Raw genomic sequence first — 23389 nt, 5'->3', positions numbered from 1 at the left:
TAAGTGTATTTCTTCAATTTGGTTGAATAAATGATGCAAAAATCATTTCCATCTAAAACTGAAAGAAGGTGTAATGGCTTGCTTGTCTTATTTGCTTAGGGGAAAAAAGGAATTAGAATAACTTTCAGATTGCTTCTTTGAGGGTAACAGCATCTAGAAAGTTCTCCCATACTTCCTGTTGCTCAAATATGGAATGGCAAGAAGGCACTGAGGCCAGAGGGTGGGGTCCTTTCTTCCTGCCTTCACTAGGAGGCTCTAATTTTGTGGCTATGATTCCCTCTCTATTCAGATGCTCTAATGCAACATTCCTTGGTGGACTGCATTTTCCATGGCTGAAAGAGCCAACATTTTGCTTAAATTACTGAGGCTTCCACCTGCTGTGAAACATGCATCCTTGCCGTCTGGCACAACAAAGAATCAGCCTGCCAGGAAAGCCAAAACTTGAACCTGAAACTGTCAAAGGCTTGAGGTCTTCTGCCCTTTTAAAATATGCATGTCAAAACAACATTCATTTTTGGGGAAACAAATTTAAGTGTTTAGGCCCCCACACAGTTCAGAGTTGAATATTTTTCCAGTCTCTTTCATGTTAGTTTCTAGATAGTGTGAGATGGGCTTTTTCATGAGAGGCTCATGGAAGCCTGGGCAATGTGATGTTGCTGGGTACTGTCTAACAGGGGCTGCCCACAGATGGTAGGCAGCTGAAGAGGGCGCTGCTTTTCACTTCAAAAGGTAACATATTTTATAAAATCTCTCATATTTAAATTAGATTAATATTTTAAATAATTTAAAATTTTAAATTTATTGATAGGTATTCTAACTTCAGAATAGATTTGCCTATCTTGAAGTTCAGTTTGAAACAAAATCCACCCCCGCCCCGGAGTCTTTGCTTATCCTAAGAGTTGCAATAATGCTGCGTCACAAACCACCCCAAGACTCAGTGTGGAACAACAGCTGGCCTACTGTTGTAGGTCAGCTCACACATCTGCGTGCTGGCTGATGGCGCCCCATCTGGCTCCACATTGTGATTGGGATCGGGTCTGCACCATGTTTCATTCTCCTTGGACCAAGAGATACCTGAGGCCTGTCCTATTTATGGAGAAAGGCAGGGGGCCAGGAGGGCAAGAGCAACTGCTCACTTTTCAAGCCCTTCCTTGCAATAGTAGGTCCACTAACATTCCATTGAGCAAAGCAAGTCACAGGGCCAAGCATATGGTCAAAGGAGGGAGAAGCACACTCTGCCCACGGTAGGAGTGGGGAGGGTGTGGCTGTTTGCTGAACACAAACTCTCACAGTCATACTGGCCATAGTAAATAGATGCTTATGTGATGCCATCTAAAAGTTTTCATCCAAACATCTTTTATAAGATTATTTACATATATTTCTCTCATTACGCACAGACTATAGTAGAATCTCATTTTAATATAATCTACAACATAAATAAGAACATGTCACTGGTCAAATCACATCCTTTCACAAATATAACAAGACCCGATGTGACGAAGTCAGTTCTGCCACTTCCATTTCTTGCCTTTTAAATGTTTGCACTCTGGGGGAGCCTGGCTGGCCCAGTCGGTAGAGCATGTGACTCTTGTTCTCAGGGTTGTGGATTTGAGCCTCACATTGGGTACAGAGAATACTTAAAACAATAAAATCTTTAAATGTTTGCACTCTCAGAGGGGGATTATTCTTTCCATATTTGTGAGTTCTTTCTACATCATTTTGCACTTTCTCTTGGTAAAGAATTTTTAGAGTCCATTCATATTTAGCTTGTGACTCCTATATATCAGGCACAAAGCCAAGCACTTTGCTACACAATCCATTATCACTTTCATCACCATCAGTAACAATAGCATAAACTATAGAGTTGTGAATCTCTATGTTGTACACCTGAAACTAATGTAACATTGTGTGTAGACTGTACTCAAACACACACAAAAAAACTAACAATAATATTTAGAGCTGTTACCAATAACACTGGCTTCACTCAAATGCCTGGAAAATAATTTTTTGATAAGCTAACAGCAACAATAGAAGCATGGACATAATTCATAGGATAAGCAAAGTCTTATGCTCCCCCAGAATAAACCTAATAGACAAAGATTTTGATTATTGATTTATTTCAGGACATATACCAACCTAGGCATAAACATATGATTAATTATATTCATTGAAGTAATTTTCTAGCATGGCTGGGATAGAAATAGTGCTTTTGAAGCCCCCGTGTCAAGATCTGACCACAGCCTGTGGTTGTGCCTTGATCTAAGCAGACAGTCCAGCCTCCAGCCAGGTGAAGCCCCAGGAGGCCCATGGTAGTCTCTCCCTTTCCTCCCCTGCACTCACCACAGTCTACATGCCTAAGATTATCTATGAGGTGCCTTCAAGTTGGCCCTGCCTGCCATGTTACCCCAGGAGCCTTGCATAGTACCTGCTCTACCGTGGGTGTGACAAAACGTTTCCTGAGTAGACACATGGATGAATGTTTGAGGTTTATCATACTGTTGATCATAAGTTAATTGGGCCTTACTTTTGTGCCTCCTATTTTTTGCAGAACAACCTCCCTGTGGCCAGATTTTCCTACTACATATTTCTACTTGGTATTCACTATAAAGCTGGCACTACTTCATCCAACCACAGGATGAGTTGTATACCTGAGATTTGTAAGACAGAAACATGTTCCCCTTCACAATGTTAGATCTGGTTATTAGGTTTCCAGTAAGACTCCCAAAATCTTACATAATCCTAAATGTAACCAAAATTGTGTGTGCCTACAACACAACAGTATAAAATAATACTTCTGCCATATTGGTAGGCACTTAAACCCAAGGAAATGGAAATGTTTTATGAGAAAGTTGACCTTTGTATAACATGTTGTGACCGTTGGGTCAATTTTTAGCTGAATCAAAGAACGAAAATGGGAAGAAAGGAAATGGAGAGAGGAAAAAAAGGGGGGCAGAGAGACAGAAGAACAGAGATAGCTTTGGAGATATAGATTTCCTTCAATCTTTGGGTACATGAGAAAAAAGAGTTTAAAAATAGGTGAAACAAAGTGGTTGCCAGGTGAGGGGAAAGGAGGTGTGAACTGAGCCATGAATAGTAGTAGAGAAAAGGGCTTTGCCTATGAGAGACATTGGGTCTGACAGCTTTTTCCCAGCCAGAATATATGAGATGGGATGAATGGGGTTCCGTTGGTGCCAAACACCCTGAAGACTGAACAGAGGGGTGAGGCAGCCCCAGGTTATGTGGGACCCATGATATATATTCATGTATGGCATGCTTTTAATGTCAGATAGCTTCAGTTAGCCAGAGATTTACTTTAATTGATGCATTTCCACCACTTTGGTACTTTATAACTCATGGAGTCTTTGCAAATAGTTATAAGGAGGTAACACATTGCAGGGGGTCCTTCACATAACTGGGATATCATATACATTCTTCTGACTTTTCTATGCATATATGATGCAAATAGAGTGGGAAAGCTGGGGATTTCCCCTGCATATCAGTTTTATGCTAAGAGACCTGGTCACTGTCTTCTCTGCAGCTTAGTTAATCTAAGGATAAGAAACGACCCGTTTTTATTTCATCAAGATAAAAAGCTTTTGCACAGCAAAAGAAACAGTCCACAAAACCAAAAGACAACCGACAGAATGGGAGAAAATATTTGCAAATGACATATCAGATAAAGGGCTAGTATCCAAAATCTATAAAGAACTTATCAAACTCAACACCCAAAGAACAAATAATCCAATCAAGAAATGGGCAGAAGACATGAACAGACATTTCTCCAAAGAAGACATCCAAATGGCCAACAGGCACATGAAAAAGTGCTCAACATCGCTCGGCATCAGGGAAATCCAAATCAAAACCTCAATGAGATACCACCTCACACCCGTCAGAATGGCTAAAATTAACAAGTCAGGGAACAACAGATGTTGGCGGGGATGTGGAGAAAGGGGAACCCTTCTACACTGTTGGTGGGAATGCAAGCTGGTGCAACCCCTCTGGAAAACAGTATGGAGGTTCCTCAAACAGTTGAAATTAGAGCTACCGTTCGATCCAGCAATTGCACTACTGGGTATTTACCCCAAAGATACAAATGTAGGGACCCGAAGGGGTACGTGTACCCCAATGTTTATAGCAGCAATGTCCACAATAGCCAAACTGTGGAAAGAGCCAAGATGCCCATCGACAGATGAATGGATAAAGAAGATGTGGTATATATACACAATGGAATATTATGCAGCCATCAAAAGGAATGAGATCTTGCCATTTGCAACGACGTGGATGGAACTGGAGGGTGTTATGCTGAGTGAAATAAGTCAATCAGAGAAAGACATGTATCACATGACCTCACTGATATGAGGAATTCTTAATCTCAGGAAACAAACTGAGTGTTACTGGAGTGGTTGGGGGTGGGAGGGATGGGATGGCTGGGTGATAGACATTGGGGAGGGTATGTGCTACGGTGAGCGCTGTGAATTGTGGAAGACTGTTGAATCACAGATCTGTACTTCTGAAACAAATAACGCAACATATTTTAAGAAAAAAGAAAAAGAAGATAACAGGAGAGGAAGAAAAGGGGAGTATGTCAGAGGGGGAGACGAACCATGAGAGATGATGGACTCTGAAAAACAAACTGAGGGTTCTAGAGCGGAGGGGGGAGGGGGATGGGTTATCCTGGTGATGGGTATTGAGGAGGGCACGTTCTGCATGGAGCACTGGGTGTTATGAACAAACAATGAATCATGGAACACTGCACCAAAAACTAATGATGTAATATATGGTGATTAACATAACAATAAAAAAAAAAAAGAAACGACCCGTTTTTGCACTTGATCTGATAGGTGACAGAGGTACCGTGGTGGGCTGTCCTGCTTTGAAATGGCAAATGGTAACGGATGATTAGAACAGCCTGGGTGAATTTTCAATAAAGGGTAATAGAATATAGCCATAGCAATTTTCATGGAAAGTCAATCTGTGTTGCTCCTTTTAGGGAATAAATTATGCACTACAAAGATTACAGATCTGAAATGGGAAACAGAGCACAAGGAGGGTACCATCACAAAGAGGACCCGGTAAAAGCTCCAGAAATGAAGGTTGGCAAGAGAAGTACTCATTCATTCCCTCACGGCTAACCTGCAGGTACCTTCCTGGTGAAATGTACAAGGGGGCTCCCAAGAGGAGAGAGGGGTTTTGGTGTTGACAGCCCACCATGGGGAGAAAGAGGGAAAGTGAGGTCTCAAATCACTCTCTGCAGGCCATCAATTCTCTACCTTATCAAAAAAGCACTAAGATTTATCATTTAAAATGTTGGCAGAAAATGGAAAGGTGATCTTCTTGCTTTTTGATACATGCTCTTTGAAGATATAAAGGACTACACTAGCAACTTTGATTGTGGTCACCAAAGTAAGGCAATGACCTTTTAACATTTCAACTATTATAATGCACCCAGTTTTGGAGGTTCTTCAAATTATCTTAATCAGAGGGGAAATGAGGCCACTTTCATCATCCTGTTTCCTGGAGGAGATAAATAATAGTTCCAGAAGCTAGAAAATTTACTAATATTTATTTATTTAAAAGATTTATTTATTTGAGAGAGAGCAAGAGAGAGCATGGGTTGGGGGTCAGTGGAAGAGAGAGAATCTCAAGCAGACTCCCTGCTGAGCTCTGAGCCCAATGTGGGGCTCGTTGTGGGGCTCAATCTCACGACCCTGAGGTCATGACCTGAGCCCAAATCAAGAGTTGGACACTTAACCAACTGAGCCACCCAGGTGCCCAGAAAATTTACCAGTATTTAAAAGTAACATGGTTTTATAGAAATGAAATGTTTAAGGTGATCTCCTTGTTAAGTTCAAAAAATAAAATATGGTTTTAATTTTTTTAAGACATGATTTGCCCTAAGAGTAATGGAACAACCTTTTTAACAATTTTTTTAGTAGATGCTAAAAAAGTATTTTATTCTTTTGAACTGAGTGCTTTAATTTTAACCACCTAGAAAGTATGTATTTCATTATCATACTCAATACTCTAAAGATGAAGGATTCTCAAGGAAGAAAACCATCTTGTGAAATGAAGAAAAGGAAGGGATTTCCTGATTTGGTAGACTGGCCATGAAATCACACCTCATTGTATGCATACAGTCTGTGGAAGAAATCAACTCAGGATTTATGCACACAGATATTGATATGAATTTTCTTCCTAGTTATTATATGTTTAAGGCCAGAGAAAACAAAAGCTATATGCTACATTTTACAATTTATGTATTTTAATTATGTCTATGTATATTTACATATACCATTGTATTTTAATGAAGAATTATATTTCCTTTTTCCACTTCAAAAGAGACATAGAGTGATTATGTATGACCTCATTTATCCTCAAAATAGGCCCACAAGATATGTGTTACTATGTTCTTCAGGAAACTGAGGACAGAGAGGTTAAGGATCTAGCTCCAGGTCACACAGCAAGTTCAGCAGAACTCAGACCTGCTGAGTCTGGTTTCAGAGTGCTCATACCACTACATTTTATTTGTAACACATTCCTAAAAAAACAAAAACAAACAAAAAACCTCTAATTGGCATTTCATCTGTATAATTAACTTTAGCAAATAACTAGATAATGAAAGAATTTAAAATAGATACCACAGAATATTAGTAAATTATGAAATAAACATCCACTTAAAAAACATATCTTGTCCACGAATAGACCAGAGAATGTTCTTTTTATTTTTTATAAGTCAAAGCATAAGATTTCCATGACCTAAGCCTGACCTGTCTCATTTTGCTCTGCCAAATAAAAAGGGAAGACTATATTAGATATAACATAACAAAGGCTTTGCTTGGTGATTCGTGCACTGGAATTTTAATGTTATACTTTTCCTAACAAACATGCTTTTAATAAGGCAGTAAACTGTATTTAGCTAAAGATGAAAATAATTGATCCATTTCGGGCCATTAAGGCCGTCTTATTTATTTATTTATTTTTTTACTTTACTTTCATCTTTCTTTTCATTTTCATGGAAAGTGCAGAGATAATAGCAGATGAATTTCAATTAGTTTCAATTAATGCCATAAACTGTTGCAATGTATTAGGTTGCCGGGTTCCATCTGAAACCCCTGGCGGAAACCTCTGGGTTTTGTTTGCAGTTGAAAGCAGCATTTGAGCCGGTGATGTCAGCTATTCTCCACGACACCGGAGCGGTTCTAATAGTTTAGGATAATTTACATCTATAAACCTATCCAACTCTGGAGCCCAGAAAACAATTTCCTTCAGACTGGGCTAATTCCATCACAGAACCATTTCTCCTTTGGAAGCAGGGGCAGGCAGAACAAAAATAGTGAATGCGGGTGAGGGGTGGGGGAGCGGGTGGACAGTGGTGATGCTTTGAGGCTGTATCTGTAGTTTCAACGGGCAGAAATTCCAGAGCTGACCTCCTCCGATTCACCATCCATTTGGTTCTGCTACCCAGCATCCACCTGTTCTTCTAGAACAATCCCTTTCCATCCTCTACAAACAAGCCCCTCCCCTCAAGTCCTGGTACTTCAGCCAAGTCAGGTCGGGTGTGTCCCCGGATTCAGTGTGTGATTCCCGGATGGACCTGTGACCCAATCCCAGCCACGGAGACACAAGAGATTTTTTTTCTCAGACTTTGGTAGGAAGGGCTCTGTCCTCAGCTCCCTTCCGCCAGCCCCACCCTGAACTATTGAGAAAGGGGGAAATTAGCACTGAGGGAGCAAAAGCTAACTATCAAGCAAGATGTCCACATTCTTCCTGGTGTTGTTACGGTGACGGGAAGAAGAAGTCGGGGCTGGCTGGTGGAGCGATGGCAATGGATCCAGGAACGCAGCCCTGCTCAGCTTTCATGAAGTGCCAGGCTTCCAGTTTTTAGCTTCCAATACCGTCATCCCGTAACTGGCTTGAGTAGAAGCTAGAAGTGGCTGCAGCAGCCCCCACCTGCGTGCACGGCGGCCCCACCTTCAACCTCCAACCTGTTCCTTCTGGATCTCTTTCTGGTTATTAGATAGGCACCACCGATGGGAGGTTCACCTTCTTAAAGTGCTGTTTTGTGCACTGGTTATCCCCCTTCACTAGTTCCCCAACCCCTAAAAAGTAAGCAGTTAAGGGACACCTGGTGGCTCAGTCGTTAAGCCTGTGCCTTCAGCTTGGATCATGATCCCAGGGTCTCGGGATCGAGTTCCGCATCGGGCTCCTTACTCAGTAGGGAGCCTGCTTCTCCCTCTGCCTGCCGCTCCCCCTGCTTGTGCTCGCTCATGCACGCGGGGACTCTCTCTCTGACAAATAAATAAATAAAATCTTAAAAAAAAAAAAAGTAACCAGTTAAACTTGGGCATGGCTGCCCTCCAAGGGTCTGACCAATACAATTCACACTCCCCCAACCTGTCTCTCTGTTTACTTATCCTGCTCTTCTTTAAGGCTGAGCTCGATCCTCTTTCTCCAAACTTCAGTTTCCAGGGCTCTCAGGAAGGACACCGTGCCTCTCTACTGCTGGACCAGCCCCTGGTGTACACGGATCCCCATTTTTTGTGTAGACCGTGTCCTAGACTGAGTGATCACCAGGGGCTGAGATTACGCCCTGGGGAACCTTCAGTGCATAGCAACAACCTCACTGCACGGAGCAGTAGTATTACTGAACTCGTACTCTATATGACACACTGTCTTGAGTTGGGCATGAAATATCTTATTTATTTCACTTCATCCTCACAGCAACCCATGTGAGGAAGATATTATCTGAAATGGGACTAATTAAATTCAAGTCTGAATAGGACTCTTAATTGTGGAAAAAGCTACAAAGAGAAAGAGCTCCTTCAGGCAGGAGGTTAACAGTTTTCTTTCTAACTTTTCTTACATGAAAAGTCATTTGAAAAGGAGCACCACACAGAGATGAATTAATCTGGCAGGGTTAAGTTTCTCAGATGTCTCCCAGAGCCTGGACCCAGCATCTGAGAGTTAAGAGCACCTACTTGAGAGATGCCCTGGGAATGTCATTAGCACTAGACCTGGGGGAATAGCCTACATTTAAGACAAGAAACTCATTTCTACATACTTCTTATCTTGGCTGTTCAATGGACAAAAGCAGGCACTCAGAGGAGTTTTATGCAGTGGCTGATGGGAGACATTCTTAAAATCTTGCAAAAGCATTTATTTTCCTTTAGGTGGGCAGCAGAGTAACACCATCTCTGACAACTAGTCAAGTCATCAGAATAACACAGATGCTCTTCCCCCATCTGATAGCTAAGAGCATGAAAAAAAAAAGGCATCTGAAGGAGGGCATAGTGCTTGTTGTTTTGGGATTTCTAAATTCTCTGCCATAAACATTCAACCTCAAGAACCTGCATTGTCACTTTCAAAGGCCCTTTTTTTGGCCAAAATGCTCCTTATTCCTAACATCAAAAATAGGCAACTGTTCGAAGTTAAAACACTGCATTATGACAGGATTGGCCACAGTCCTAAAACACACTGTGCATTTTGTACGGAACCATGGGCTTTTGTGCTTTCAGGGAGTTTAAGTTACAGTTTGAGGCCTAGACTTGAGGAAATGGTAATGATTTGTCACAAATCCTATGCATAAAAACAGGTTCTGCAAACTATGGCTCATCAATGATTTTTGTAAATAAAGTTTTATTGGAACACAGCCTTGCCCATTTATTTATGTATTGTCTTTCTTGCTGCAGTGGCAGAACTGAGTGGATGGGACACAGACCATATGGCTTGCAAAGTCCAATATATTTGCTATCTGAACCTTTACCGTAAAAGTTTGTTGATCCCCAAATTAAGAATTCCTTAAGTCTATGTAGGTCATAGGGCAGTGACTAAAATGACTAAAATGTTGAAACAGGTTTAAACACATACAGATGCAAAACTGAAAATAATACCAAGTTCTGAGGGAAATAGGAAAATACTTTGACAAGTTTTAAATCTGAGTCTGGTATATATCTATATATCCCACCTCTACCCAAAGGTTCCAGACCCACTTGGTTTTATGGGTTATTTCGGTCCAACTTTTAGGTTACACAACGTATTTCAGACCCTAGAAAAACACAAAAAGCTTCCAAAAAACCCTTGGTGAGACCAGCATACCCTTAATTCCCCAAACTTTCTCTGATAAGTAAAGCTTATCAGAGAAAATTACAATCCAATCTCACTTATGAATTTAGATTGAATAACCTATAAAATATTAGCAAATTGAATCCAGCAATGTATTGAGTGTCACTTGATACTACCCATTTTTTAAATATTTAATGGAATAAATGTAGTAACTTAACAAACAGTTAATTAATCCCTTAATCTTCCACCAAAAATCAGAAGAAACTGTATTTAATTTTATATATTAATATTAACTAACATCATTAAATTGTATTTGAATAAGTACATTAAATAGATTAATATATTTAATTTTACATGTTGATCCCAGATGATAGGCACTTAGTGTTTTTTCACATTCCTGGACCGCACAGAACCCCAGCCTGCCATGGGGAGCTGTATAGGCTAACCGAGTCACTGACCCTTCCCGAGCTGTAGGCTAAAACGGAGGGGCTGCATTTTGTCATCTTCAAAACTTGACTCCCAGATTTCAATTAAGGACAAAGAGGTAGCCGGGCCCTGTTCTGGTTGTCTTGCTAGTCAGACAATTTCAATTTAATCCAAGCAACAGAGAGGAAGCTGCTTGAGAAAACACTTTTGAGTGGCAGGGGCATTTGTTGAAATGGTTTACTGTCTCATTTCGATTCAAAAAGTGGCATGCAACTCAAATACGTGCGTTTGTGGGAAGGACTGTGCACACACCACCAAGAAAGAGAACAATGGCTCGGGAAGGGAAGAAAAGAGTCCTTCCAATGCAGACCTTTGTTTTTCTTCCGAGGTCTTTTCGGCTTCACAAAAGGAGACATATTTTCCATATAATTGCTAAACATGTTTGCTTATTACATTATTCTTTAATTAGTTAATGATTTTAGCCATGCTTTGCTTTTCGGATATTCATTTTGTGTAATAAAATAATTATAGATAATTAAACTATCTCAAGCCTTTTTCTTTCCCCCAGCAAACATGCTGGGTATCCAAAAATGACAACAAGTTGTAAATTAATCTGGAAAACAAAGCATGACAGATGAATGATTTGGTTGGAATTAATTAGGCACTAATTATATACTGGAACTAGATGAAGAATGAGACTCATTATAAAAATAAAAAGCGATTCTGCAAAGATGCACAGTTACAAACATCCTTACCTTCTGCGATGATGGAGTTGTTCCTTATCCAACTCAGGGCCTTACAGCAATCTTCTTCGTCGTTGAGAGTGAAATGATTGCAAGGAACTTTATCAGTGTATTGCTGCTTCCCACTGTTTGGAATCTCTCTGTTTGTCACGTGTTGACTAATATCAGCCCCTGTAGGGCACGGGACCTGAAGTATGTTACAGAGACATGCTTATTTCGGTGGTAATAAGGGAAGCACTGACACAGCAATAAATACATTTGTTCATTTAATTAAACATAGCAATGTCCGGTATAGGTATGTCTTTTTCTGTCCTCAGATACAATCAGGTTTTAATTGAAAAACAAAAAACAAAAACCAGGTGGAATGACCACTCAGAGACAATTCTCAGAAGGAGTTGCTCTGGTTATCTAATGCCACATAATGAATTATTCCAAAATTCAGTGGTGCAAATGACCATTTATGAGGCTCACACATTCTGTAGGTCAGTAATTCAGACAAGGGCAAGGTGGGAGGTGTTGGAGGCCTCAGCTGGGAAGACTCACAGGCTGCCGGTGACTTGAGGGCTGGGGGCTGGATTCATCTGGAGATAAGCCATTTCACTCCTTCCCCCACCCCCCCAGAAAACATGCCACGTATTCAAAAATGACAGCAAGTCGTCATTATATGTCCAGCAATTGATGCTGGCCGTGGACTGGGATTTTGGCTGGGGTGTTGGCCAGAACATCACATGTGGCCTCTCCATGTGTTTTGGGCTTCCTCACAACATGGCGTCTGGCTTCAAAGGGCAAGTGTCCTGAGAGAACCAACCAGTACAGAGAGCTCCATATTCTTTTCTAACCTAGTCTTGGAAATCGAGGAGTGTCTCTTCTACCGTGTTCTCTTCATGGACGTCATCATAAAAGCCTGGCCAGGATCAGAGGGAGGGAAACTAGAATTCATCTCTTCATGCAGGAGTGGCAAGGCCATGGAAGAGCACATGGAATGGGATTTGACATAGCCATTTTGGTAAGAACAATCGTCACAGAAGCAATTATACCAGGGATTGAAATCCAAGTGCATAGAGGGGCAAGGCAGAAAAGAAAATGAGGGAAGTGGACTACTGTTTACTTATGAATAGTATAGAATTATTCTTCACTTTGTCAGAGAAATATTCTCCCTCTCCCTCTGTCTCTCTCCCTTCTTCCCTCCTTCCCGCTCCTCTCTGTCTCTGTCTCAACACATGACCCTCCCAGTATAATTTCTGTTCTCTCCCTTTTGACACAGACACGAATGGAAGCAGACCCTTTCCTCTAGTAAGGGAAAGCAACAGTAAAAACATAAGAAAGGCTGACACTCGTCAAGGGTACTGTGGCAAACTCAAAGGCCCATGCGTTGGCCAGAGTTTGGTCACAACTCAACTCTATACAGTTGGTGCCAGGGTAGACTATGGGTTCAGTGTGCCCAGATCTGATTTCTCAGGAAATGCCAGATACTTTTTTTTTAATGCGGACTCAATTTTCTCATTATTGTGGTTCAAATTAGAATAAAAAAAACACCATGACAGCCAAGTAAAATAGCACAGTGGCATGAGTTTGCCCCATGGGCCAGCACCTCATCCCTCTGATTTTTATTTGGTGACCAGGAGAGATTAAGTGGAAGATAATGAAGCTGGCACCAGAAGCAGCACTTAAAGGCAATGCAAGGTCTCTGTTAGAAGACCTGCACCAGCTGCCTTGCATACTCGTGCTGTCAGGCCCATCGGCTGTGAGGCAGGGATCGGTTTACAGTGATGATGGGCAAGAAATTCACTTGCAGTAGAGACTGTTGTGGGTGCAGAAAAGGTTCTTGCTCCCATGACAAGTGCAACAAATGCTTTTTATATGGGGTAGATGTGAATGCTGGCTGGTGCTTGAAGAAATGGGACTTTACTAAAGTGTCAGATTACATCTAGGAAACTTTTTGGTTATGTCTTTCCTCAATATAAATGATAAGCCCTGTACATTACTGTGATACATTTAATTCATTTTCAAACTGGATTAAATAGCTTAAAAAAACAATCCATTTTAACACCTAGATGTCCTTTATCTATAAAGAGCCTAGAGTATAATTATATTTAGTAAAAGGGAACAACTCAGGAATTAGTGGTCATTTACTGCAACTACAATTGTGGAGGTAAAATTTTCTTATTAGCAATATTATTTGTTTAGCAAAATCACACTAAATTTTGGTAATTTTATATTCATAGGTATTAGAAAGCTGTCCATGTAAGGCTCTGGTAAATTATTTTATTTTATTTTTTTGAGTATTCGCCAACATTTTAATAATTGTTTAGGCATGTCCTGTGACAATTATCCTGAGTTTCCTCAAACAACCCCTCACCAGCAACACCCCTATGTTTGGCTTGTTCATATCCCTTCTCCCTCTCCTCTGCTATTATCACTGGTATCTCTGCTTGTCCTTGAAAGTAAAAAGCAACTCCAGATTACAGCAAACTCAACGGCCTTGCTCTACAGTATGGCCCTTGCTGAAGAGACAGAAAAGGGGAGAAGCACGAAGGACAGTCAAGGGTTGAGATCTGGCACTACCAGAAAGCCCAGCTTGTGTTCTAAAAAGAGGCTCTGAGACATGTTCCCAGCATCTAAGTCTTCCCTGGCTTGGAGAACAGGATGGATGCCTTCACAAACACCAGTGCTGGAATTTCTAGAAGCCACCCAGGCCACAAAGACATCCCTGCAGCGCTTCACCACACATTCATTGCTGCAGTACTCACTGTCCCAGTCCTTCCTCACAACGGGAGGCTTCTCACAACCCGACCTCACACATCGAGGCTGAGTGAGAGCGTCACGGGAGATCCACTCACAATTCAACATCTGTTTGAGAAGGAGATTCAAAATCAGGAATACATCTGTGATCATCTCACAGATTGTCTTAGGAGAGGTCTCCTCCACTGTATGGGCCTCAGGGCTGTTGTTTGCAGGCCGCTCAGGACTGCTTTCCACACCTGGTGGGACTAAGGGCGTCTGCATTTTCAGGAGGCACAATCTTCATCTGCAGAGGAGGTGGCTGCTGCCATACATGGATTCGAACTTTCTGAGGTGGAGGCTGTGGCTTGGCCTGAAGTGGTGGAGGCTGCTGCAGAATGGTGACTTGCTGCTGAGTGGGGGGCTGAGGCATCTGTTGCAGTGGAGGGGGATTGTCGTCGGGGTGGAGGCTGCTGCCACCACAACACTGAGTGAGTGACAATTTGGGCTTGTTGACTGGGCTGGAGAGTGGCTGTACTGGTTTGGCTTAGTTGGATCCCCCGGGAGGTCACCACTGTGGTGGGCTAACAGTGACCATCCTTCCTTAAGACATAGTCATAGAAGAGGGCAACATCTGTTTGGTAATAATCAACATGTTGACTGTAGCCAGTTGATGATGAACATGATCATGTCAAAGAATATGTCACAAAAACAGAGGTGCCTGGAAAAAACAGAGGGGTGGCTGAGCCCCAGCCCCAGAAGATGCCTGGTTTGCCACATAGGAGGAAAGAGTGGAGTTAACAACAATGGGACAGGACAGGGCAGGGGGCTCTGTTGAGGCTGATGCTGGAGATGCTGGGTCAACAGTAGCCATAGGAGGTGGAGAAGGAGTCTGTGACAGTGGTACCGTATCTAATTCTACTGTTTTCACAGTGGCCTGACACTCTTGAGTGTCTTTATATGCAGCCAGAGCCTTCAGATGCTCTTTCTTGGAAGCGTCCGTTTTCCTCTTAATACACCTGTTTTTGCTCCTCTCCAAGACTATCCCACATGGAGGCCACAATTTTTGAAACCTCCCCAAAAGTGGCATTGGGATTCTGTCCCTTGATGGCAGCCTGTCTATCACAAGAGACTAAAGCAGATGCTGAAACTGGCTTCTGATGTTCATTAGGATCTTTCTTTTTTCTTGTCTTTGGGGCCTTCTGCTTTTTTCCTGCTTCTACCACAACTGTCTTCTGGCTGAGAAGTTGCCTCCAGAAATCCTCAATACCATTCCTGTGACGTGAACTAGTAGGTGAAGGAGTGGTTGAAAGAAGATCCTCAGGTGACCAGGCAGGTGGCAGAATGGCGCCACCCCCTAAGCTTAAACCAAGTAGAAAACTCGGTTCTGACTGATCAGTGGTGGTCAACTGGCTATGCCCCATCAAGCCAGATGGGATGTCTGTCATTGGTACATCAATTGTAACAGGTGGTCTGGCATTATACTGAGCTTCTATAGAATGGTCCAAGTCCATGATCAAGCCCCCACTCAGGAGCCCCTCCCCCCCGCCCTGCTCCATCAAGCCATGGGACATGCCCACAGACATGTCCAATGTCTGGATCCCATATTGGGCTGAAAAGCTGCCATCCTGAGAGGAGGAGGGGTCTGCCAGGTCATCAAAGTGACCAACCACATCTGAGACAGCCATGGAGTGGTCAGAATCCAAGGAGATAGGTGGGATTTCAAATTCCTCATCTCCCAGACTTGGTGTATGGAATGTCTTGGCATCTGACAGGAAGGGGTGCGAGGACCCTGTGATGGTCAGGTAATTGTCATTTCCTCCGGAAAACTCCATCTTCACACAATGGCTACCACTGTCTCAGTCCCCTCATCGCTCCCACTACCCCTACCGGTGGTAAATTATTTTAAATGAATAATATTGAATGCTGTCCTTTGGAGGTTCAAAACCTCACCAGAACTCCAATAAGCATTGTAGTATAAAAGAAAATGAAATTTAGGTAACAGTACACCCATTTAGTAGGTCATGCTTTAATGAATCAGGAAAAGTCCTTGGCAGAAAATGGCAGGGCTAAAGAACAAATTGAGAGCTATTCAATTAATAAAACTTTCAATGAGTTATTATTCCAAATAGTAAGTGTTTAGATAAAAAAAAAAACAAGGAAGAATAAGGTCCAAAATGAAAATCAGCTTATCTACTGTGATCCTAAAATATAATTGCATTCTGATAACCCATTTTTTCTTGTGTGCACTTAAATGTGTAGGATTATTTTTGCACACTTCTAAATAAAATTAGGGAAATTAAAGGAAAATTAATGAGATAATGTATTTTTCATATTCACACAATGGCATTTTCACACACTAGGCAAAACTGAACCTAGGATTTTAAATCCCAAGGCCAATTAATTTGTCCACACAGAACTGAGCAGAACCCAATAAATGAAAAAAAGGTCTATGGAAGAAAAATCATATTATGTCATCAAAGTAAGGGAGAGAATAAAGTTTAATAGGAGAGCACGGGTGTATTTCACCATCCAAACTAGAGAGTGTTCTGCCATTAACTAAACTGCCGCTAGTGATTGGTGAGTAGTGGATGACTTTTCAACCATTCCATCAGATGATTGGGAATTGAACAGCCCAGCATCCCTGACTGATGGGAGCCCCTCGGCCACCCCATTCCCCTCAGCAAGTTAATAACTTATCATGGCAGGGACTGCTGGTGGCCTCCTCAATATTCTTTCTCTCTCTCTTTTTAAAAAGATTTTATTTATTGGGGGGGCGGAGCAGGATGGCGGAGGAGTAGGAGACCTAGATTTCATCTGGTCTCAGGAATTCAGCTGGATAGGGATCAAACCATTCTGAACACCTACGAACTCAACAGGAGATCGAAGAAAAGAATAGCAACAACTCTCTGAACAGAAAAGCGACCACTTTCTGGAAGGTAGACGTGCAGAGAAGTGAATCTGAGGCGATATTCGGGAGGATAGACGACGGGGGAGGGGGCCTCCGTCAGCCGCTTCTGGCAAGTGATAGAGCCGCGGAGCACAAAATCGGAACTTTTAGAAGTCGGCTCCGCGGAGGGACGTCGCTCCAGTGGCTAAATGGGGGATGGAACCCTCGTGGGACAGTGTGGTTTCAGGACCCCCGGGGACACAGAAAGACCGGGGGTGCCTGAGTGCGGGAGAGCTCCCAGGTATTGGAGCAGGGAAGCCGGCTGCAGAGACGGAGCTGAGGCATGGGCTCTCAGCTCAGGGTTGCCATAAACTGTAATCAGTGACAGTCGGGCCACTGCTCCTCCAGCAGGGACCCAACAAGCAGCAGACCCGGGGAGACTCCCCTTACTCCCACAGGAGGAGCGGCGCAGGAGGGCACCGCAGGGATCTACTGGGTTTGGAGACTCCACATGGGGTTGGGTGCCAGAGATAGAAACACTTGGTCACAGGCCGGGTGAGCACGGAGTGCGGCCAGAGACCGGGGAGACAGGAGTGACTGCTTTTCTCTGGGGGCGCACTGAGGAGCGGGGCCCCCTAGTTCTCGGCTCCTCTGGGGCGGAGATTGGGAAGCCACCATTTTCACTGTCGTCCTCCAACGCTGTACGGAAAGCCTGCAGGGAACAAAAGCTCCTGAGAGCAAACCTGAGCTGATTACTTACCCCGGACCTGGCAAGGGCGGGGCAATTCCGCCTCCGGCAAAGACATTTGGGAACCACGGCAACAGTCCCCTCCCCCAGAAGATCAGCACGAATAGCCAGCCAAGACCAAGTTTACCGATCAATGAGAATGGCAGAACTCCAGCGCTAGGGGAATACTGCACATAGAATTCATGGCTTTTTTACCATGATTCATTAGTCTTTCAAAGTTAATTTTTTTAACTGTTTTTTTTTTGAATTTTTCTTTTTCTCTTTTTCAACCAACATCTTATCAATCCCTTTTTTAAAAAAACATTTTTATTTTTCATTTTTAGAGTCATATTCTATCCCTTCATAGTAGTTACCCATATTTTTGGCAGATATATATATAAGTTGTTCTCTAAAATTTTGAGGTACAGTTTCTTCTAACATATCAAAATATACCCTAAATCTCTACTGTATGGCTTTGTTCTAGTCTCCTGCCTGATCACATTCTCTCCCCCCCTTTTATTTCTATCTTTCCTTCCTTTTTATTAATCCTCTTCTTTCTTTTTTCAAACATCTTCTTATCAATTCCTTTTTTAAAAATTTTTATAATTTTCATCTTTACAGTCATATTCCATCCCTTCATCATATCAATCCTTATTTTGTACATATATGTCTTTCTTTCTTTAAAATTTTAGGAGGCACGTTCTTCTAACAGACTAAAATACACCCAAAATCTAGTGTGTGGCACTGATGTATGCACCAGCCTGATCATATTTGATCATATTCCAGTTTTTTTTGTTTTGTTCTGTTTTTGTTTGTTTTTATCTTTTTCCTTTTTTCTCTCTTTCTTTTTTTCTTTCTTTCCCTTTCTTTTCCCCTGGTTTCAGGTCTTTTCTGATTTGATTAGAGTATATTTTCTGGGGACATTGTTAATCTGTTAGCATTTTGTTCTCTCATTCATCTGTTCTCCTCTGGACAAAATGACAAGACGAAAAAAATCACCTCAACAAAAAGAACAAGAGGTAGTACCATCTGCCAGGGACCTACTCAGTATGGACATTAGTGCGATGTCGGACCTAGAGTTCAGAATCATGATTTTAAAGATACTAGCTGGGCTTGAAAAAAGCATAGAAGTTATTAGAGAAACCCTTTCTGGAGAAATAAAAGAACTCAAATCTAACCAAGTCGAAATCAAAAAGGCTATTAATGAGGTGCAATCAAAAATGGGGGCACTAACTGCTAGGATAAATGAGGCAGAAGAGAGAATCAACAATATAGAAGACCAAATGATGGAAAATAAAGAAGCTGAGAAAAAGAGAGATAAATAACTACTGGATCACGAGGGCAGAATTCGAGAGATAAGCGATATGATAAGATGAAACAACATTAGAATAATTGGGATCCCAGAAGAAGAAGAAAGAGAGAGAGGGGCAGAAGGTATATTGGAGCAAATAATAGCAGAGAACTTCCCTAATGTGGGGGAGGAAGCAGGCATAAAAATCCAGGAGGCACAGAGAACCCCTCTCAAAATCAATAAAAATAGGTCAACACCCTGACATCTAATAGTAAAACTTACAAGTCTCAGAGACAAAGAGAAAATCCTGAAAGCAGCTCAGGACAAAAGATATGTAACCTATAATGGTAGAAACCTTAGATTGGCAACAGACCTATCCACAGAGACCTGGCAGGCCAGAAAGGACTGGCATGATATCTTCAGAGCACTAAACGAGAAAAGTATGCAGCCAAGAATACTATATCTAGCTAGGCTGTCATTGAAAATAGAAGGAGAGATAAAAATCTTCCAGGACAAACAAAAACTAAGGAATTTGCAAACACGAAACCAGCCCTACAAGAAATATTGAAAGGGGTCCTCTAAGCAAAGAGAGAGCCTAAAAGCAGCATGGACCAGAAAGGAATACAGACAATATTCAGTAACAGTCACTTTACAGGCAATACAATGGCACTAAATTCAAATCTTTCAATAGTTACCCTGAATGTAAATGGGCTCAATGCCCCAATCAAAAGACACAGGCTAACAGATTGGATTAAAAAACAAGACCCACCGATATGCTGTCTGCAAGAGACTCATTTTAGACCCAAAGACACCTCCACCTTGAAAGTGAAGGGGTGGGAAACCATTTACCATGCCAATGGACACCAAAAGAAAGTTGGGGTGGCAAACCTTATATCAGACAAATTAGATTTTAAACCAAAGACTGTTATAAGAGATGAGGAAGGACACTATATCCTACTTAAAGGGTCTATCCAACAAGAAGATCCAACAATTGTAAATATTTATGCCCCTAACATGGGAGCAGCCAATTATATAAGGCAATTAATAACAAAAGCAAAGAAACACATTGACAACAATACAATAATAGTGGGGGACTTTAACACCCCCCTGACTGAAATGGACAGATCATCTAAGCAAAAGATCAACAAGGAAATAAAGACTTTAATTGACACACTGGATCAAATGGACTTCCCAGACATATTCAGAACATTCCATCCCAAAGCAACAGAATACACATTCTTCTCTAGTGCCCATGGAACATTCTCCAGAATAGATCACATCCTAGGTCACAAATCAGGTCTCAACCAGTCTGAAAAGATTGGGATTATTCCCTGCATATTTTCAGACCACAGTGCTTTGAAACTAGAACTCAATCACAAGAGGAAAGTCGGAAAGAACTCAAATACATGGAGGCTAAAGAGCATCCTACTAAAGAATGGATGGGTGAACCAGGAAATTAAAGAAGAATTAAAAAAATTCATGGAAACCAATGAAAATGAAAACACAACTGTTCAAAATCTTTGGGATACAGCAAAGGCAGTCCTGAGAGGAAAGTATCTAGCAATACAAACTTTTCTCAAGAAACAAGCAAGGTCTCAAATACACAACCTAACCCTACACCTAAAGGAGACAGAGAAAAAACAGCAAATAAAGCCTAAACCCAGCAGGAGAAGAGAAATCATAAAGATCAGAGCAGAAATCAATGAAATAGAAACCAAAAGAACAGTAGAACAGATCAACGAAACTAGGAGCTGGTTCTTTGAAAGAATTCACAAGATTGATAAACCCCTGGCCAGACTTATCAAAAGAAAAGAGAAATGACCCAAATCAACAAAATCATGAATGAGAGAGGAGAGATCACAACCAACACCAAAGAAATACAAACAATTATAAGAACATATTATGAGCAACTCTATGCAAGCAAATAAGATAACCTGGAAGAAATGGATACATTCCTAGAGATGTATCAACTACCAAAATTGAACCAGGAAGAAATAGAACACCTGAACAGACCTATAACCACTAAGGAAATTGAAGCAGTCATCAAAAATCCCCCAAGAAACAAAAGCCCAGGGCCAGATGGCTTCCCAGGGGAATTCTACCAAACATTTCAAGAAGAATTAATACCTATTCTCCTGAAACTGTTCCAATAAATAGAAATGGAAGGAAAACTTCCAAACTCATTTTATGAGGCCACCATTACCTTGATCCCAAAACCAGACAAAGACCCCATCAAAAAGGAGAATTACAGACCAATATCCTTGATGAACATGGATGCAAAAATTCTCACCAAAATATTAGTCAATAGGATCCAACAGTACATTAAAAGGATTATTCACCATGACCAAGTGGGATTTATCCCTGGGCTGCAAGGCTGGTTCAACATCCACAAATCAATCAACGTGATACAATATATTAATAAAAGAAAGAACAAGAATCATATGATCCTCTCAGTAGATGCAGAGAAAGCATTTGACAAAGTACAGCATCCTTTCTTCATCAAAACTCTTCAGAGTATACGGATAGAGGGTACCTACCTCAATACCATAAAAGCCATCTATGAAAAATCTACAGCGAATATCATTCTCAATGGGGAAAAGCTGAGAGCTTTCCCCCTAAGGTCAGGAATGCAGCAGGGATGTCCACTATCACCACTGCTATTCAACATAGTATTAGAAGTCTTAGCCACAGCAATCAGACAACAAAAAGCAATCAAAGGCATCCAAATTGGCAAAGAGGAAGTCAAACTCTCACTCTTTGCAGATGGTATGATACTGTATGTGGAAAACCCAAAAGTCTCCACCCCAAAACTGCTAGAACTCATCCAGGAATTCAGTAAAGTAGCAGGATATAAAATCAATGCACAGAAATCAGTGGCATTTCTATACACCAACAACAAGACAGAAGAAAGAGAAATTAAGGAGTCGGTCCCATTTACAACTGCACCCAAAACCATAAGATACCTAAGAATAAATCTAACCAAAGAGGCAAAGGATCTGTACTCAGAAAACTATAAAATACTCATGAAAGAAATTGAGGAAGACACAAAGAAATGGAAAAACGTTCCATGCTCATGGGTTGGAAGAATAAACATTGTGAAGATGTCAATGCTACCTAGAGCAATCTACACATTCAATGCAATCCCCATCAAAATACCATCCACTTTTTTCAAAGAAATGGAACAAATAATCCTAAAATTTGTATGGAACCAGAAGAGACCCCGAATAGCCAGAGGAATGTTGAAAAAGAAAAGCAAAGCGGGCGGCATCACAATTCCGGACTTCCAGCTCTATTACAAAGCTGTCATCAACAAGACAGTATGGTACTGGCACAAAAACAGACACATAGATCAATGGAACAGAATAGAAAGCCCAGAAATGGACCCCTCAACTCTATGGTCAACTCATCTTTGACAAAGCAGGAAAGAATGTCCAATGGAAAAAAGACAGTCTCTTCAACAAATAGTGTTGGGAAAATTGGACAGCCACCTGCAGAAGAATGAAACTGGATCATTTCCTTACACCACACACAAAAACACATTCAAAATAGTTGAAAGACCTAGATGTGAGATAGGAGTCCATCAAAATCCTAAAGGAGAACACAGACAGCAACCTCTTCGACCTCAGCCACAGCAACTTCTTCCTAGATACATCGCGAAGGGCAAGGGAAGCAAGGGCAAAAATGAACTATTGGGATTTCATCAAGATAAAAAGCTTTTGCACAGCTAAAGAAATAGTCAACAAAACCAAAAGACAACCGACAGAATGGGAGACAATATTTGCAAATGACATATCAGATAAAGGGCTAGTATCCAAAATCTATAAGGAACTTATCAAACTCAACACCCAAAGAACAAATAATCCAATCAAGAAATGGGCAGAAGACATGAGCAGACATTTTTCCAAAGAAGACATCCAAATGGCCAACAGACACATGAAAAAGTGCTCAACATCGCTCAGCATCAGAGAAATCCAAATCAAAGCCTCAGTGAGATACCACCTCACACCTGTCAGAATGGCTAAAATTAACAAGTCAGGAAACGACAGATGTTGGCGGGGATTTGGAGAAAGGGGAACCCTCCTGCACTGTTGGTGGGAATGCAAGCTGGTGCAACCACTCTGGATAACAGTATGGAGGTTCCTCAAACAGTTGAAAATAGAGCTACCATATGATCCAGCAATTGCACTACTTGGGTATTTACCACAAAGATACAAATGTAGGGAACCGAAGGGGTATGTGCACCCCGATGTTTATAGCAGCAATGTCTACTATAGCCAAAGTGTGGAAAGAGCCAAGATGTCCATCGACAGATGAATGGATAAAGAAGAAGTGGTATATATACACAATGGAATATTATGCAGCCATCAAAAGGAATGAGATCTTGCCATTTGCAACGACGTGGATGGAACTGGAGGGTGTTATGCTGAGTGAAATAAGTCAATCAGAAAAAGACATGTATCATATCACCTCGCTGATATGAGGAATTCTTAATCTCAGGAAACAAACTGAGGGTTGCTGGAGTGGTGGGG

At 41.5% G+C, this 23389-nt stretch overlaps 1 protein-coding gene and 1 pseudogene across 6 annotated transcripts in view; both read right to left on the bottom strand.

Annotated features, from left to right (window-relative positions):
* Positions 1-23389, bottom strand: part of CFAP61 (cilia and flagella associated protein 61) — a 301246-nt gene that overhangs the window by 80640 nt on the left and 197217 nt on the right. For 5 of the 6 annotated variants that reach the window (XM_073878452.1, XM_025876823.2, XM_073878453.1 and 2 more), the window contains one exon: positions 11244-11418. In XM_073878452.1, coding sequence (XP_073734553.1) covers positions 11244-11418 — 175 coding nt within the window. Of the gene's footprint in view, positions 1-6511; positions 6539-11243; positions 11419-23389 lie in introns of those variants that run through there. The other variant, XM_073878456.1, reaches the window with a different exon arrangement.
* Positions 13773-15787, bottom strand: LOC141370240 (TOX high mobility group box family member 4-like; annotated as a pseudogene).

The sequence above is a fragment of the Callorhinus ursinus genome, unplaced genomic scaffold, assembly GCF_003265705.2.
Source record: "Callorhinus ursinus isolate GAN/ISIS: 27379988/994484 unplaced genomic scaffold, GSC_fseal_2.0 scaffold29, whole genome shotgun sequence".
Taxonomy (NCBI): domain Eukaryota; kingdom Metazoa; phylum Chordata; class Mammalia; order Carnivora; family Otariidae; genus Callorhinus; species Callorhinus ursinus.
The sequence above is the reverse complement of the archived record's forward strand: the minus strand, read 5'-3'. Positions and strand labels throughout refer to the sequence as shown.